This window comes from Dasypus novemcinctus, chromosome 8 (assembly GCF_030445035.2).
Source record: "Dasypus novemcinctus isolate mDasNov1 chromosome 8, mDasNov1.1.hap2, whole genome shotgun sequence".
NCBI classification, from domain to species: domain Eukaryota; kingdom Metazoa; phylum Chordata; class Mammalia; order Cingulata; family Dasypodidae; genus Dasypus; species Dasypus novemcinctus.
This window is the reverse complement of record NC_080680.1, coordinates 48604055-48619196: the sequence shown is the minus strand read 5'-3', so window position 1 is coordinate 48619196 and position 15142 is coordinate 48604055. Positions and strand designations below refer to the sequence as shown.

Genomic DNA, 15142 nt, shown 5'->3' with positions numbered 1-15142 from the left:
TTATAACTAAAACATGACAATAAGTTCAAACATAAAACTGGCTGAACACAAAGATAACAGAGTGATTGACAGGCTAATAACTATAAATGTGTAACTAATATACTATATGAAACATTTTACAGAGGTAAAATAATTGCACAGAAAAAATGGGGAAGGGGGGACTCACAAATAGGAAATTCTAAGTTAAGAAAATGTATTAACTTTAACTTATTCTTTTTCCCATACCCATCATCCAAAAAGCATTAACAGGTCTTCTGATTTATCCCTCCTCTCCCTATAGCTCCCACATACTAAATGAAACTTGTCATTTATTTTTGAGGAGGCTGGACCAGAAGATCATTAAGGTTACTTGAAACTGTACATCCTTAAATCAACTTTTCACTCCTATTATATCTCCCACGCACCCTCCATCAAATGATCAGAAAAAGATGCTTAACAAATTCTACAAGACAAAAATATCTAGCAATCCCTGGCCCACAAAATGATCAGTAGGCCATTTTAGATACACAAGTCAATATTCACTTTATGGTTTCTCAGCAAAACCTCACCCAGAGGAAGACAATTAGTTATTACAGTCAAAACTTTCTTACAGTTCATATAAATCTGAATCCACCAAACAACAACAACAAAAAAACCCTTTCTAGTATACTCATATTGCCCAAATTTCAAAACTCTAAAGCAAAAAAAATATTAAACATATAACTTGCCAAGACTTGGGCTCTCCAAAGTGGAGATAATTAATGCTGTAGAGGTCCATATCCTCGGTGTGCCATGCAAATGTGGTTTTCCACATGCCAAAATAGAGATAAGGGGTATTTACACCCTCAATAGAAATACCGCACTCTTCCTCAACAACATCCAAGACCGTATTTAGGCGAGCTATGTTCCATTCATCCACACCCTGGAACCAGGAGAAAGAGAGAGAAAATGAAACATTAATATACTAATAAAAATAGCATTGATTAATCAAACCATCATCTCCAAAATTATTACACTGTATACTGTAATTCAATGATAAATTAAATATAAGGCAATCGTTATTCAAGAGTCACATACATACACCATTATTATTAACCCAAGATTACTACTGGCATAATGTGAGTCTACATAAATAATGGTATAAAATTACAGCAAATAACTCCTTGATTCCAAATGGAAACGTACGTTAAGGCCCCCCTCTCTACTTGATATTACAAACAATCATCGATTCAAAGCAAATAATCTGGAGTATACTTTATCTGTTCATCCTTGACAGATCTTTTAATTTTTATTTTACTTTTTGTTGTTGTTGATGTTTGGTTTTTTCCACATTGATTTAAAAGTCACAGTCAACATCAGATATCATCTCAAGAAACGAATAACAAAATATGTCTTCTTCTGTCATCCCCATCCATTCCAATTCTGTCACATGACACACCTTTTCCTAAAAATTCCATACTAATTGGAATACCAGAAAAACTGTTAGCAATATCCTAAATCACAGACAGTTGTGCTTTTACTACTCCTTCAACTAGATATCAGCCTATTATACTACCAAATATATTTACCCAAACTTTGGCAAAAATGGCTGGAATAATTCAGTTTTGTAACAATAACCCAACATGCCTAGTGGGGGGGGGGGAGGGAGGGAGAGTGAGAGCATTGCGAGACAGAGAGAGAGAGAGAGAGAGAGAGAATAGGGTCACTGATGTAAGAGTTAAGGTAATAAGAAAAAGATTCTGGTTCTATTACAATTTATCAATCAATTATTTATTTACTACAGTCCACAAATGCTTAAAAAAGTTCAATGCATTTTTCCCATACGTTTCTCTTAGTGAAATTCTAAATATCAGAGATAAGGTACATTCCTTTGCATTTATGAGGAAATTTCAATGTCTTCAAATCCATTTCAGCCCCCTCACATTGTTAATAGAGGGACATTAAACTCATTTATGTCTACCCACAAGGTCCTCTCAATACCTATACCAATGGTCTGAGAGACAACCATTTCTATTATTTCTCAAATACTGTAGTTTTCACTTTGTCCTTCAAATAATTCCCTAACCAGTGTGATAAACTCACTTGTTCCAGCTTTAAGGTTAGGAAAATTATTGATGGAGTAGTCAGTAAAGCTCTGCCTCAAATAACATAATTGGAAGTGCCAGAGGAGATCATTTAATTCCCAAATTCCCTTAACTAGCCACTCTCTCTACAACTTAAACCCCACACTGGGAAGGCTGCTATTTGGAAATGTGTCAAAATACATATCATTTCAGAGAAGAGCCTAGGTTCCAACTTACGAAAGACCTCATAAAAGTTCAATCAAATTATGTAAAATATTCTATCTCACTCTATTTATAGTGATGCAATCTCTTAACTCTAGTCCAATCAGACTTCTGTCCAATCAGTCTAATAATAAAATCCTATTTAAAAGTCATTACTGAAGCAATGAATCTGAAGTAATAAATGAACACCATATTATGGGAACCATTTTTAAACTGAATGCAAATTTAGACAAAATTAGTCCTCTGAAATTCTCACATTTGGAGAAATCTAAGCTTTATTTCTGATGCTAGCTTTCAAAAATAACCTTGAATGAATCTCTTGATATGCCCAAACCTTAGATACAGGTCTAAGAAGAAAAGAGTAGAGAACAAAGATTGCTGGCCTAGTACACTCAGATTATAACCCCAGCTCTGCCATTGATCAGGGTGAAATTTTCTAAGTTTCGAGTCTGTCTTCATAAACAATTTATACGTTTATAGCCTCAACCCTCACTACCTCACAAAGTTGATCAGAGTACTGAATACGCTAAAAGACACAAAACCTTTGGAAAGTAGAAATTATTATTCTTAGAACTGATGCAATAAATATCCCCATTATTCTCCAATAAACCGTACTTGAATGCCTCCTCCGAAGACAGTCAAACATGTGATAAGTGATAACTATGTTCTTTCAAATTTACTGTGCAGGTTCTCTCCATTCATGGGCAAATAAAAGGTTTGCAACCATTTCTTCCAGACAAGGCCAAGAGTGCCATTGACTCTAACTTAATTTCTTTTGCTAAAATTAAAAGTCAAACTTCTACTAAAGAAGTTGTTAAAATAGATTACCTGGTATAACAGAGGCTAAGAATACACCTTATTTTTTCAAATTCCCTTTCCCTACTTTTGTTCTCTACTACTGTTGAACTGGCTAATGGCCTCCAAGGAGAGGCCCTATCTGAAAACTGAAGAACAATTAAAGCACAAGATCTGTTTCATATTAAGTGAGGTATTTACCTAATTTGTCATTTAGATTAGATTTTATACTATACACTAACACATACAGTACTTCAAACAACCCTATAAAATAGGTAATACTAAACCAAAATGATCAAATAAAGATACTAATACTACTAGCTAGTAGTAGGAGACAAAGATAAACCTAAATCTATCTGATTCTTAGGCCTTCACTTTTAAAATCCATGATTCGAGTTGTGATCATTTTAAAATACAACATATCGGGCGGCAGACTTGGCCCAGTGGTTAGGGCATCCTTCTACCACATGGGAGGTCCACAGCTCAAACCCAGGGCCTCCTTGACCCGTGTGGAGCTGGCCCATGCGCAGTGCTGATGCATGCAAGGAGTGTCGTGCCACGCAGGGGTGTCCCCCGCGTAGGGGAGCCCCACGCCCAAGGAGTGCGCCCCGTTAGGAGAGCTGCCCAGCATGAAAGCGCAGCCTGCCCAGGAATGGCGCCGCCCACACGGAGAGCTGACACAGCAAGATGACACAACAAAAAGAAACACAGATTCCCGTGCCACTGACAACAACAGAAGCAGACAAAGAAGACTCAGCAAATAGACACAGAGAACAGACTACCGGGGTGGGGGGTGGGGGAGAGGGGAGAGAAATAAATAAATAAAAATAAATCTTAAAAAAAAAAAAATACAACATATCATCATCATCCTCTCTCAGTATCAAGTGTCAACAAATATCCCACTAGCTGAAACTAAAGGGAGGTAAGCTTATAAAGCTGCTTTCTCCCCACCCAGGAGGCACTCGTCCTACACAAACATTGGCAAAGCTTAAAATTCAAGCAGCATTACTTGAAGGCTGCTGGCAGTATTAAGTGGTAGAGCAGTTTCCCAAGAGATCCCAGGTTAGACAAGACCAAAAATGACAGGTCAGAATTTCGAGCCACTCAAAGTTCACAGCCATCAATTCTCAGGAGAAAACCTGTGTAATGGCCCAAGTCCAAAGACAAATACAGATTCCTAGATTCTGCCTCCCTCAAAAAGAGCTCTCAACTCATATTCAGCAGGTGCTTGAGCAATACTAGTAACTCATCCTACCTCCACTGGACAGACTTTTTCTTCCAGGCCCCTACTTGCCTTCAACCAAATAGCTACTCAGCTTCTAGGCCTGCCCAACTGCATTGGAGGTAAGCCCACAGTTTCCCTGTATTTGTCTGACTTTCATAAATAATTCATCCTTGGACCTAGGTTTACAACTGACAACTTTATCAGAGACTTTTGCTTTCAATTTCTGTATCTTTCTCCTATCAGGATCAGATGGGCAGTTTGAAAGAAACTCCTAAATCTTCAATAGCACACTCAGAGTCAGAGATGTTTAGGGACCAGGCCTTGGACTTCTAAAGCGGAAACAGATACCATAAACCAGTGTCAAAGCATGAAAAACGCATCTAAAAACCCATGCAGAAAGGCCATATAAAGGTTTCTTTCACAGCCCTTCAGCTCTGTACCTGAGTCTCTGAACATAAGGCCATATCCAGGCCAACGAGTACTCCATTCACAGGACTGTGAGCAGCCTGGGCTCCCTGCTGCAGTGACTGAGCTCAATGACTGGAAACCTGAAGGATGACATTCCAGCAATATGCCAGGTTGGAAACCTCACTAAAACACATACTGTCATAGTCTTCTTATCAGAGGAGAGAGGGCAAGTAAGTAGAAATGTACAATGCCAAGTTAGAGCTGCAGAGCATCTGCTCCTGCATAGACCATGACTCAGCACAAGCCAAGGAAACAAAAGCTACAGTCCTCTATCCAGTTACCAGAGGAACTCCCATAGAAATGCGAAACTCCAAACACTGAATGAAACCTGAGTAACATTCCAAAGAAGTAGCACAGTTTTTATAAGAAAATGTTAAGTGAGTTGAAGCTACTCAAGTTCATAAAAGAGTTATATGCGTGCTGTGCTTCTAAAGAAGTTTATACATAAATAGTGAGATCCTCCAGGGACGGATTTTAGTTAATTATTAAGTCAACAACCTGATTTTGTGTGCACAGAATGGAAATGTCCAGGTTCACAGATGACTAAATGTTCTTTCAAGTAGTAAAATACCAAAAATAATAGGAATAAATCACAGAATTTATTTCAATGCTAAGGGACATTTTCATTCTGAAATATGCTTAGTACAAAAGTACTTGAATTTTTAAAAATTACCTATGTCTCATAAGATGAGTCATTTCTACCTGACACTCAAAAAAATACAAAAATAATAATAGATCAATTTTTCCCAAAACATTTCCAATGGAACATTAGTCCTACCAGATGCTATTGTCAAGTAGTCAAGTACCTGTGGCTTTTTTTTCTCCATGAGTTAGAGTCACAGTGCAGATAAGCACATCAAAATATCTGAGAGGTGCTACTATAAATAAAGCCTATTTACCCTGGCTTAACTCCCATTTCCCAAGAACCTCAAGAATATATATTAACACACAATAATATAGTACTATGTGGAATAACACATTAGGGGAAGCATTAGGTAGACAGTTTTGTGAATGCCTCAGTCCAAAAGTAACACAGGATTAAAACATAAAATAATTCTGGACCATATCAGAGAAGACATTTCAGAACCCAAAGAAGGTGAGGGGATGGCTTGGGTATGTTCATAACTAATATCATAATACACACGTGAACTTGATTATGTAACCTAAAAACAAGCAGAGATAGTGAACATTTTTTTAAATTAAAGCAGCGGACTTCCAGAAAGATGGCAGACTAGAAAGACAAAGGACTCTCTTCTTTCCCAGAAAAATAGCTAGAGGATAGGCAGAAATGGCCTGTAAAAAAATCTTCTAGGGTTTAGGAAACCAGGGGAGAGCTGGACACCACCCAGAAGAAAGAGAGAGTCAAAGGAAAAGAATCTGGACTATAAAACTAGTTAAAAGCCTCAGCTGCTGGTAACCTTCTACCCCCCATAGACACTTTTGAATCCGCAGGCCTCAGGGACCCAAATCCCCAGGATACAGAAGACAGAGAAACACAGCCTAAGGCTGACCCTGCTTTTGAACCACAAATTTGATCTGCTGTGTCCCACAAACCCTTCCAGGCCAGTGGGGCTGTACCACTGTTTGCCTTAGCAGTCAGAATGGGACTAAAGAGATCTGACCCTTCTCAATCTCCCTCTCTAATGACCTGGACTGGTTGTTGAGAACGCAGAGGTGAGTTGAATGATTTCCAACCCAGAAAAAGGGAGGTGACCGTCAGCAAAGATTGGAGAACTACCTCAAAGAAAGTTTGAATTATGAGGCTCTTTGCCTTCAGGCAGGATCCTCTATTACACTGATCCAGATCAAGTTGCAGCAAACACACTCAGACCAGGCATTCAAATGAGAGGGCTGCCAAAGAGCATCATCTACTGGTGGACCAAAGAAGTGCACACGAGGAAATTAAAAGTAAATGAGGGGAAGCTGCTGTAGTTCAATCGACTGGGCTCCAGTCTACCTTATGGGAGGCCCTGAGTTCACGTCCTGGGGACCCCTTGTGAAGGCAAGCTGGCCGTGCCCACAGAGAGCTGACAACCCATGCCCACAGAGAGCTGGCACAGCAAGATGACACAACAAAGGGAGACAAGCAGACAAAGAAGAACATGCAGCAAATGGACACAGAGAGCAGACAGCAAGCAAGCCACAAGAGGAGGAATAAATAAATAGATAGATAGATAAAAAGTAAATGAGAGGCTTTTTCAGGCCTTTACAGCCTCTATCCCCAAGGCCCTTAGGAAACAGGTCTGCAACCCATTACTGGACCAGGGTCCAGATTTGAGCAACTAACAGGGACAATCCTAAAGTCCTGGAAGAGGATGAACCAAGAATCAAAAAACAGCAGTAACACAGATATATATATCTGTGTTATACTACAGCCACTATAGCCCCACAATAGAGAGAAATCGAACATCTGACTAAACTCATCATCTTAATCAGATGCATAGTATGCATCATCTTAATCAATGCACACTATATTATTGTGTGTTAATATATATTCTTGCGGTTCATGGGAAATGAGAGTTAAGCAAAAAATTACAAGCCATAGTAAGGAAATGGGAGAGATGGCCCAAGGAAATAATATATCAAATCCCCAGAAAACAGAAAGGATTGAGACAACTAAACAATGAGCTACATAAAAATTTTCATATTCAAATTAATGAATTGGAAGACAATATGTCTAAAAATAGAAGACGTCAAGAAACTAAGTGAGCACAAAGAAGAATTTGAAAGTCTGAAAAGTAACAGAGATCATGGGAATAAAAGATGATAGGTGAGAAAAAAGCACATCAGATGGAGTGGATGTAGTTCAGTGGTTGAGCACCTGCCTCCCACATACAAAATCCTGGGTTCAATCCCCAGTACATCCTTTTTTTAAAAAAAGTGCCATATCTTCTGGGAAGTCAGTTCCAGTACAGTGGTTGAGTGTCAGATTCCCACATTCAAGGTCCCAGGTACAATCTTCCAATCAACAACAACAAAAAAAAAGTAAGAGGCATATAACAACAGACTCAAAAAGACAGAGAAAGCACAGAAGACAGAAAGGCTGTAAGAGAAGGGTGAAAAGAATGGAAAAAAATTGAGCAGGGGCTCAAGGAGTTGAATGACAACATGAAATGAGACAACATGCATATCATGGGCGTTCCAGAACGAGAAGAGAAGGGAAAAGGGGCAGAAAGAGTATTTGAGAAAATAATAGCTGAAAATTTTCCAACCCTCACGAAAGAAATGAACTTACATGTTCAGGAAGCACCACATACCCCAATAAGAATAAATGCAAATAGACTTACTTCAAACACATACTACTCAGAATGTCAAACGTCAAAGATAAAGAGAAAATTCTGAAAGCAGCAAAGGAGAAGCAAAACATCACACACAAGGGACTCCCAGTAAGACTCAGTGTGGATTTCTCATTAAAAACCATGCAGGCAAGAAGACAGTATATAATACAATTAGAAAAACCTGCCAGCTAAGAATTCTTTATCCAACAAAAATTGTTCTTCAAATATAAAGGTGAGTTTAAAATACTTACCAAAAAAAAAAACAAAAACCAGAAACTAAGGGAGTTCATAAAAAAGAATCCACTTTTGTAGTAAATATTAAAGGAAGCCTTAGAGTCTGAAAGAAAGAGACAGAAGAGAGAAGCTTGGAGGAGAGTACGGAAGAAAGAATAGCAGGATAACTAAAAGAGTAAAAAGGCAGATGAAAATAAGATAAGACATTTGAAAACCAAAAATAAAATGGTGGAAGTACATAATGTATTTACAGTAATATCATTGAATGTGAATGGGTTAAACTCCCCAATCAAGATATAGACTGGCATAATGGGTTAAAAAAAAAAAACATAAGCTATCCATATGCTGCTTACAAGAGACTCACCTTAAAACCCAGGGATATAAACTGCCTGAAAGGTTGGAAAAAGATACTTCCCACAAACAGTAACTAAAAAAGAGCAGAGATAGCTATACCAATATTGGACAAAACAGACTTTAAGTGCAAAAAAGTTATAAGAGATAGAGAAGGACATTATATATTAATAAAAGGGACACTCCACCTGGAAGAAATAACAGTCATAAATATCTATGCATCTAACACCAGGATGTGCCAAAACACATGAGGCAAACTATGGCAAAGCTGAAGGGAGAAACAGGCATCTTAAAGAATACTTAGAGACTTCAACATACCACTCACAGCATTAGATAAAACAACTGGACAGAAGATCAACAAGGAAACGGAGAACTTGAACAAATGATAAATGAGCTAGAACCAGCAGACATATAGAACATTGCACCCAAACAGCAGGTTATACATTCTTCTCAAGTGCTCATGGATCTTTCTCCAGGATAGACCACATGTTAGGTTACAATGCAGTTCTTCATAAATATAAAAAGACTGAAATTATACAAAGTACCTTCTCAGATCATAATGGAATGAAACTAGAAATCAATAAAAGACAGGAAAGAGGTAAATTCACAAATGTATGGAGGCTGAAAACACACTCCTAAATAATCAGTTGGTCAAAGAAGAAAGTATAAGTGAAATCAGTAAATATACTGAGACGAATGCAAACAAGAACACAGCATCAAAACTTACGGGAGTGCTCGCTTCGGCAGCACATATACTAAAATTAGAACAATACAGAGAAGATTAGCATGGCCCCTGCGCAAGGATGACATGCAAATTCATGAAGCATTCCATATTTTTATGTAACATTCCTTGTGATCTACTAACTTTAATTTTAAAAAAAAAGAAAAAAGAAATAAATACACACACGGCAGAGAAAGTCAATGTCCCTAATATAAAAAAGATCTTATAAATCAATAAAAAGGAAAAAAAAGTGTTAAAAAAAAAACTTATGGGATACAGCAAAAGTACTAAAAGGGAAATTTATAGTCCTAAACGCCTATATAAAAAAAGAAAAAGCAAACCTCAAAGATCTAACTGAACACCTACAAAAACTAGAAAAAGAACAGCAAACCATTCCTAAGGCAAGCAGAATGAAAGAAATAATAAAGATTGAGCAGAAATAAATGAAATCGAGAACAAAAGACAATAGAGAAAATTTTAAAAACCAAGAGCTCATTCTTTGAAAAGAGCAATAAAATTGGCAAACTCTTAGCTACAATAACAAAGAAAAAAAAAGAGAAGATGTAAATAAATAAAATTAGAAATGAGAGAGGCAAAGTTACAGCTGATCCCACAGAAATAAACAAGATCATAAGAGAATATTATAAGAAACTGTAAGCCAACAACCTAGACAACTTAGATCAGAGGTAACCTTTTTTGTCCTTTTGCCAATCAGGTGAAAGTCATGAACCTCTTACTAAGGCCACACTATACTATGTATTATTTAATGACTATATCACATCTGCACCAACACAGCCCACAAGAATTTTTTTTTTTATTTCAATTCAAGCTCACGGACCCCTTCTTCAGAACCCTGACCTACATGAAAGGGACAAATTCCTAGAAATACACAAACCATCTACACTGACATTACAAGATATACAAGAACGTAACAAACCAATCGCATTTTAAGAGATTGAATCTGTCATCAAAAATCTCCCAACAAAAAAAAGTCCAAGACCAGATGGCTTCACAGATTAATTCTATCAAGCATTTCTAATAGAATTAACACCAATCCTGTTTAAACTCTTCCAAAAAACTGAAAAGGAGGGAAAATGACAGAACATTTTATGAAGCCAACATAACCCTAATACCAAATGCAAATAAAGACACTAAAAAAAAAGAAAATTACAGACCAATCTCTCTAATTAACATACATGTAAAAATTTTCAACAAAATACTTGCAAATTGAGTCCAACAGCTTATCAAAAGACTTACACATCACAACCAAGTGGGATTTATTCCTGGTACGCAAAGCTGGTTCAACATGAGAAAACCAATCAATGTAATAAACTACATTAACAAACTGAACGGAGAAAAAACACATGATCACCTCAATTGATACAGAAAAGGCATTTGACAAAATCCAGCATCCTTTCTTGATAAAAGTTTAAAAGATAGGAATAGAAGGAAAACTCAATATGATAAAAGGCATATATGCAAAACCCACAGCCAACATCGTACTCAATGGGGAAAGGTTGAAAGCTTTCCCTCTAAGATCAGGAACAAGACAAGAATTTCCTCTGTCACCACTGTTATTCAACACTGAGGAGTTAAATTTAAATTTAAATTAAAGCAAGAGAAGCCATTTCCATTAAAGACCAGAAAGAGTCTCTTTTAAGACAAACAATAAGTAAATTATGAAATCACATTTGGGGAAAGTGGACATGGCTCAACTGAAAGAGTGTCCACCTACCATATGGGTGGGTCCAGGGTTCAATCCCCAGGGCCTCCTGACCCATGTGGTGAGCTGGCCCACACGCAGAGCTGCCAAGTGCAAGGAGTGCCGTGCCATGCAGGGGGTACCCCCACATAGGGGAACCCCACACGCAAGGAGTGCACCCTGCAAGGAGAGCCACCCCGTGTGAGAAAAGCGCAGCATGCCCAGGAGTGGCACTGCACACACAGAGAGCTGACGCAGCAATATGATGCAACAAAAAAAGAGACACAGTTTCCCGGTGCCACCAAGGGTGCAAACAGACACAGAAGAACACACAGCAAGTGGACACAGAGAGCAGAGGCGGGGAGGGAAGAGGAGAAAAATAAATAAATACATCTTTAAAAAAAAAAAAAAAAGGAAAATCACATTTGGGAAGCCGATGTGGCTCTAGCAATTGAGTGCCTGCCTACCACATGGGAGGTCCATGATTCGATTTCCAGGGCCTCCAAAAGAAGGCTGGTGCAATGGGCAAGTGCGTCAAGCTGACACATTAAGATGATATGCTAAGAGACACAAGAAGAAAAGTATAATGAGAGACATAACAAAAGCAGAGAGTGGAGGTTCCCAGGAGGACAAGCAAGAAAGTGAGCTGATGCTACAGGCAGGCATAGCAAGCTGATGCAACAAGATGATACAACAAGAGACAGGAAGAAAAAATATGAGAGACACAAGAAAACAGAGAACAAAGTGACTCAAGCAATTGGGCACCTCCCTCCCACATCAGAGGTCCCAGGTTCAGTTCCCAGTTCATACAAAAGAAAGAAGAAGACTAACAGACACAGCAAGTGCAAACAACAGGGGGGCAGGGAGAAATAAATCCTTTTTTAAAAATTACATTTAACAAAGATAATCTTTCTCTCCTTATCCAGCAAGAAGTGAAACAAAAGGAAGAATTTCAACCTCAAAGAACAATAGAACATCATAAGAGCAGCATGATGTACTGGAGTCAAAATGTTCTCCATTCAAATGCTGGCTCTACCATTCACCAATGATGGGGATCTTATGGTTTCTCAATGGCCATGACAGGACTGTGGTCACCATGAAAGAACCACAGAAAAGGTCTAGAATCTATCAAAAAGCATAATCTTGCAGAAGAAATGGGATGCTAATTCAGACTTGCCTATCTCAGAGGACATCCTTGAGAAATTGCCTTTGAAACTAATTTTTTATTTTTAAAAGGTGGGAGAGGTTTCAGAACCACAGCTTCTCTACGTGGTATGCCTTGGAGGTCCAGAGTCCACCCCACCTCAAAGAGGGTTGTCAGAATCAGGTTCCAAAGAGCACAGCATGAAATGAGATTGTGCAAATGGAAAGGCTTGAGTAATTATACACCTGAGTAAATGACACCAGAATAAGTGGATCTAGCACACAGGATTTAAATAAACAGCCCTGTGAAGCAGGAGCTAGGGTCAGACCAAAGTGGCAAGGAAGCTATAGAAAGCTGTGTTAGAGTTTAGCCAGTTGCTGAAGTCCATAGGTGACAACTGTTTGAGATACACCAAGGCAAACCTGACCAATGCATTCTGCTTTGGCCACAAAATAAAATAGTTAAAATTGTTTCTTTCCTGTAAATACAGGGAATCATTACAATATTAACAGTCAGAGAAAATGTGCAAGAAACCCTGTGTGACCTTACACCTGAAGACTCAAATCTATTTCACATCTCACAGTCATGATCGTTCTTCACTCCCTTTTTACATGTCCTGGGGGCTACTTTCTCATCATTGCACTTAGATGCCTGCTGGCCATTCAAAAACAACTGATAAATTGCCACTTATAATTATTACTGATAGTACTTTTACTTTCAAACAGGAGTATAATAGTCTATGTGCCCCTTGTTCCCCTTATTCTAAACCATTAATCTGCCACACTCTTACTTAAGGCTTTCCACATCTTCATTGCCCTCAGTCTATATTCCATCTTGTACAGCTTCAGCATCCAACCTACATACTTCTTTTCCTCCCATCTCTTGCTATCATCCTTAATAAGTCACTATTATCTCCAAGTGATACATTTTCAAAGCTCTGAGCCCCAAATCACCCTCCTGAATTCAGTGCCACACACCCAAGTTCTAAGCGGGCTCACAATGACCAACAAAAATTTCTGAAATGCATGAATTCAACAGGGGAAATATGGGATGAGAAAATCCAAATATAAAAAGGATAAAGTTTCATCACCTAGATGTTCTAACACATCTGAGAAAATACTGAAAAGAACTTATTAAAGATTCTTAAGTTCCCAAATCTATCCTGGTTCAAATGAGGTCATCAAAAAGTATACATAATTATTTCTAATTATTTCATATCAGTGAGGTCAGAGAGTACAGGTTTCAATGGACAGGGTAGGGATAGGGAATGAGTAGTTAATGCTTAAATTGTACAGAGTTTCTATTTTGGTTGATCATAAGGGTTTGGTAATGAATGGTGATGATGGCAACACAATAGTGTGAACATCATTAACAACACTGAATTATATATATGAATGTGGTTAAAGGGGAATAGTAAGTTGTATATGTTATTGGAATAAAATATTTTTAAAAGTAGGACTGTATAACACAAATAGTAAACACTATTGTAAATGATGCACTATAGATAATACTATAATCATAAAAGCGTTCTTTCATTCAACATTTACAACATTGTAACAAAGGTACCACACTAATGCAAGGTGTTAATAATTGGGTGGAATATGAGAACTTTGTATTTTACGCATAATTTTTCTGTAAACCTACAACTTTCCTAATCAAAAAAATATATATTTTAGTCCCTAATGTAGTTACTAGCACAATTATAATAATATTCTTTCATCAGCTGTGGCAAAGGTATCACATGAACGCAAAGCAAATAACAGGGAGAGCCGTGGGGTAGGTATATGGTGATTGGTATATGGGAACTCTATTTTCTGGATGATTCTTCTGTAACGCTACAACTTTTCTAATTTAAAAAATTATTAAAATGAAAAAAAACAACAGTACATAGATGAGCCAGCTTCCAATATTTCTTCCACCACAAAAATGTCATTGCTGAGGGGAGCGGATGTGGCTCAAGTGGTTGAGTGTCTGCGTCCCACATGGGAGGTTCCGAGTTCAATTTCCAGTGCCTTCCAAAGAACAAAAATAAAACAAGCAAACAAGCAAAAAACCAACACGGGGAACCAATGTGACTTGGTGGTTGAACGCCAGCTTCCCACTTGAGGTCCCAGGCTCAATCCCCAGCCCTGGTACTTTAAAAAAAAAAGTCATTGCTGAGTTATACTTAGATGTTATGCTCTGTCTTTACAGGAGCTGACACAACTACACTTATTTAAATGCTTTTCTCAAAGTGTAGAAATAGCAGGACTGGGAACAGCTCTTGAATCCAGTAACATGACTTGCATCTCGCATTGGAAATTTGAAAAGATGAAATGAGATAATGTATACAAAAATATCTGGAAAAATATAGTAAATAAGCTTCTGTGAAAAGAACAATAACATTTTATTTATATCCTACCTCTACCAAAAATCTAGTACTGAGTCTTGAATTTCTGTAGGTACTTGTTAATTTTCTTATTAATGCCGGGTTTTCCAATGCACAGGAATAATCCCCACATGAGGAAGATGAAAATCAAATCTCCTAATTTTGCAAATGGAATTAAGATGACCAGTGACTTAGACCTCCATATTTGAAACTTAGAACAGAGCAGTCTCTTCAGTAGCAAACATATTAGGAGTCTAGCAAATCATAATTATTTGAAACCAAATTCTTCACAAATACTGATTCTAGTCTAATTTTTATCATTTCATTGTAGCATGATGTTTCTTATTACCATATTACTTTGCAGAATTTTTTAAAATACTTTCAAGAAGACAAAGTTGTTTTTTCTCATCTGGCTCTTAATATTCCCTTCAATGGCCTTTATCACAGCCCAGCCATCACCTGCTAGAGTACTCTGATCCAAACAAAAAGACCATCCACCCAATCTTCACTAATGTGTGGGGGAACTTAAAAGCCAAGCTGATGTAAAGTACTGCCGTTAATTTATAGGTTCTTTCAAGTTTTTGAAGTTTCA

The 15142-nt window shown here is 37.7% G+C and overlaps 1 protein-coding gene and 1 non-coding gene across 4 annotated transcripts in view; one reads left to right on the top strand and one right to left on the bottom strand.

Moving 5' to 3' along the window:
* The window catches only part of KDM4C (lysine demethylase 4C), a 518173-nt gene that overhangs the window by 396589 nt on the left and 106442 nt on the right, over positions 1-15142 (bottom strand). For all 3 annotated transcript variants that reach the window (XM_071216722.1, XM_058301838.2, XM_058301837.2), the window contains exon 5: positions 708-901. In XM_071216722.1, coding sequence (XP_071072823.1) covers positions 708-901 — 194 coding nt within the window. The remainder of the gene's footprint in view (positions 1-707; positions 902-15142) is intronic.
* On the top strand, positions 9347-9453 carry LOC111763890 (U6 spliceosomal RNA). The gene has a single exon (XR_002796628.1). It is a non-coding gene; the product is annotated as a U6 spliceosomal RNA (small nuclear RNA).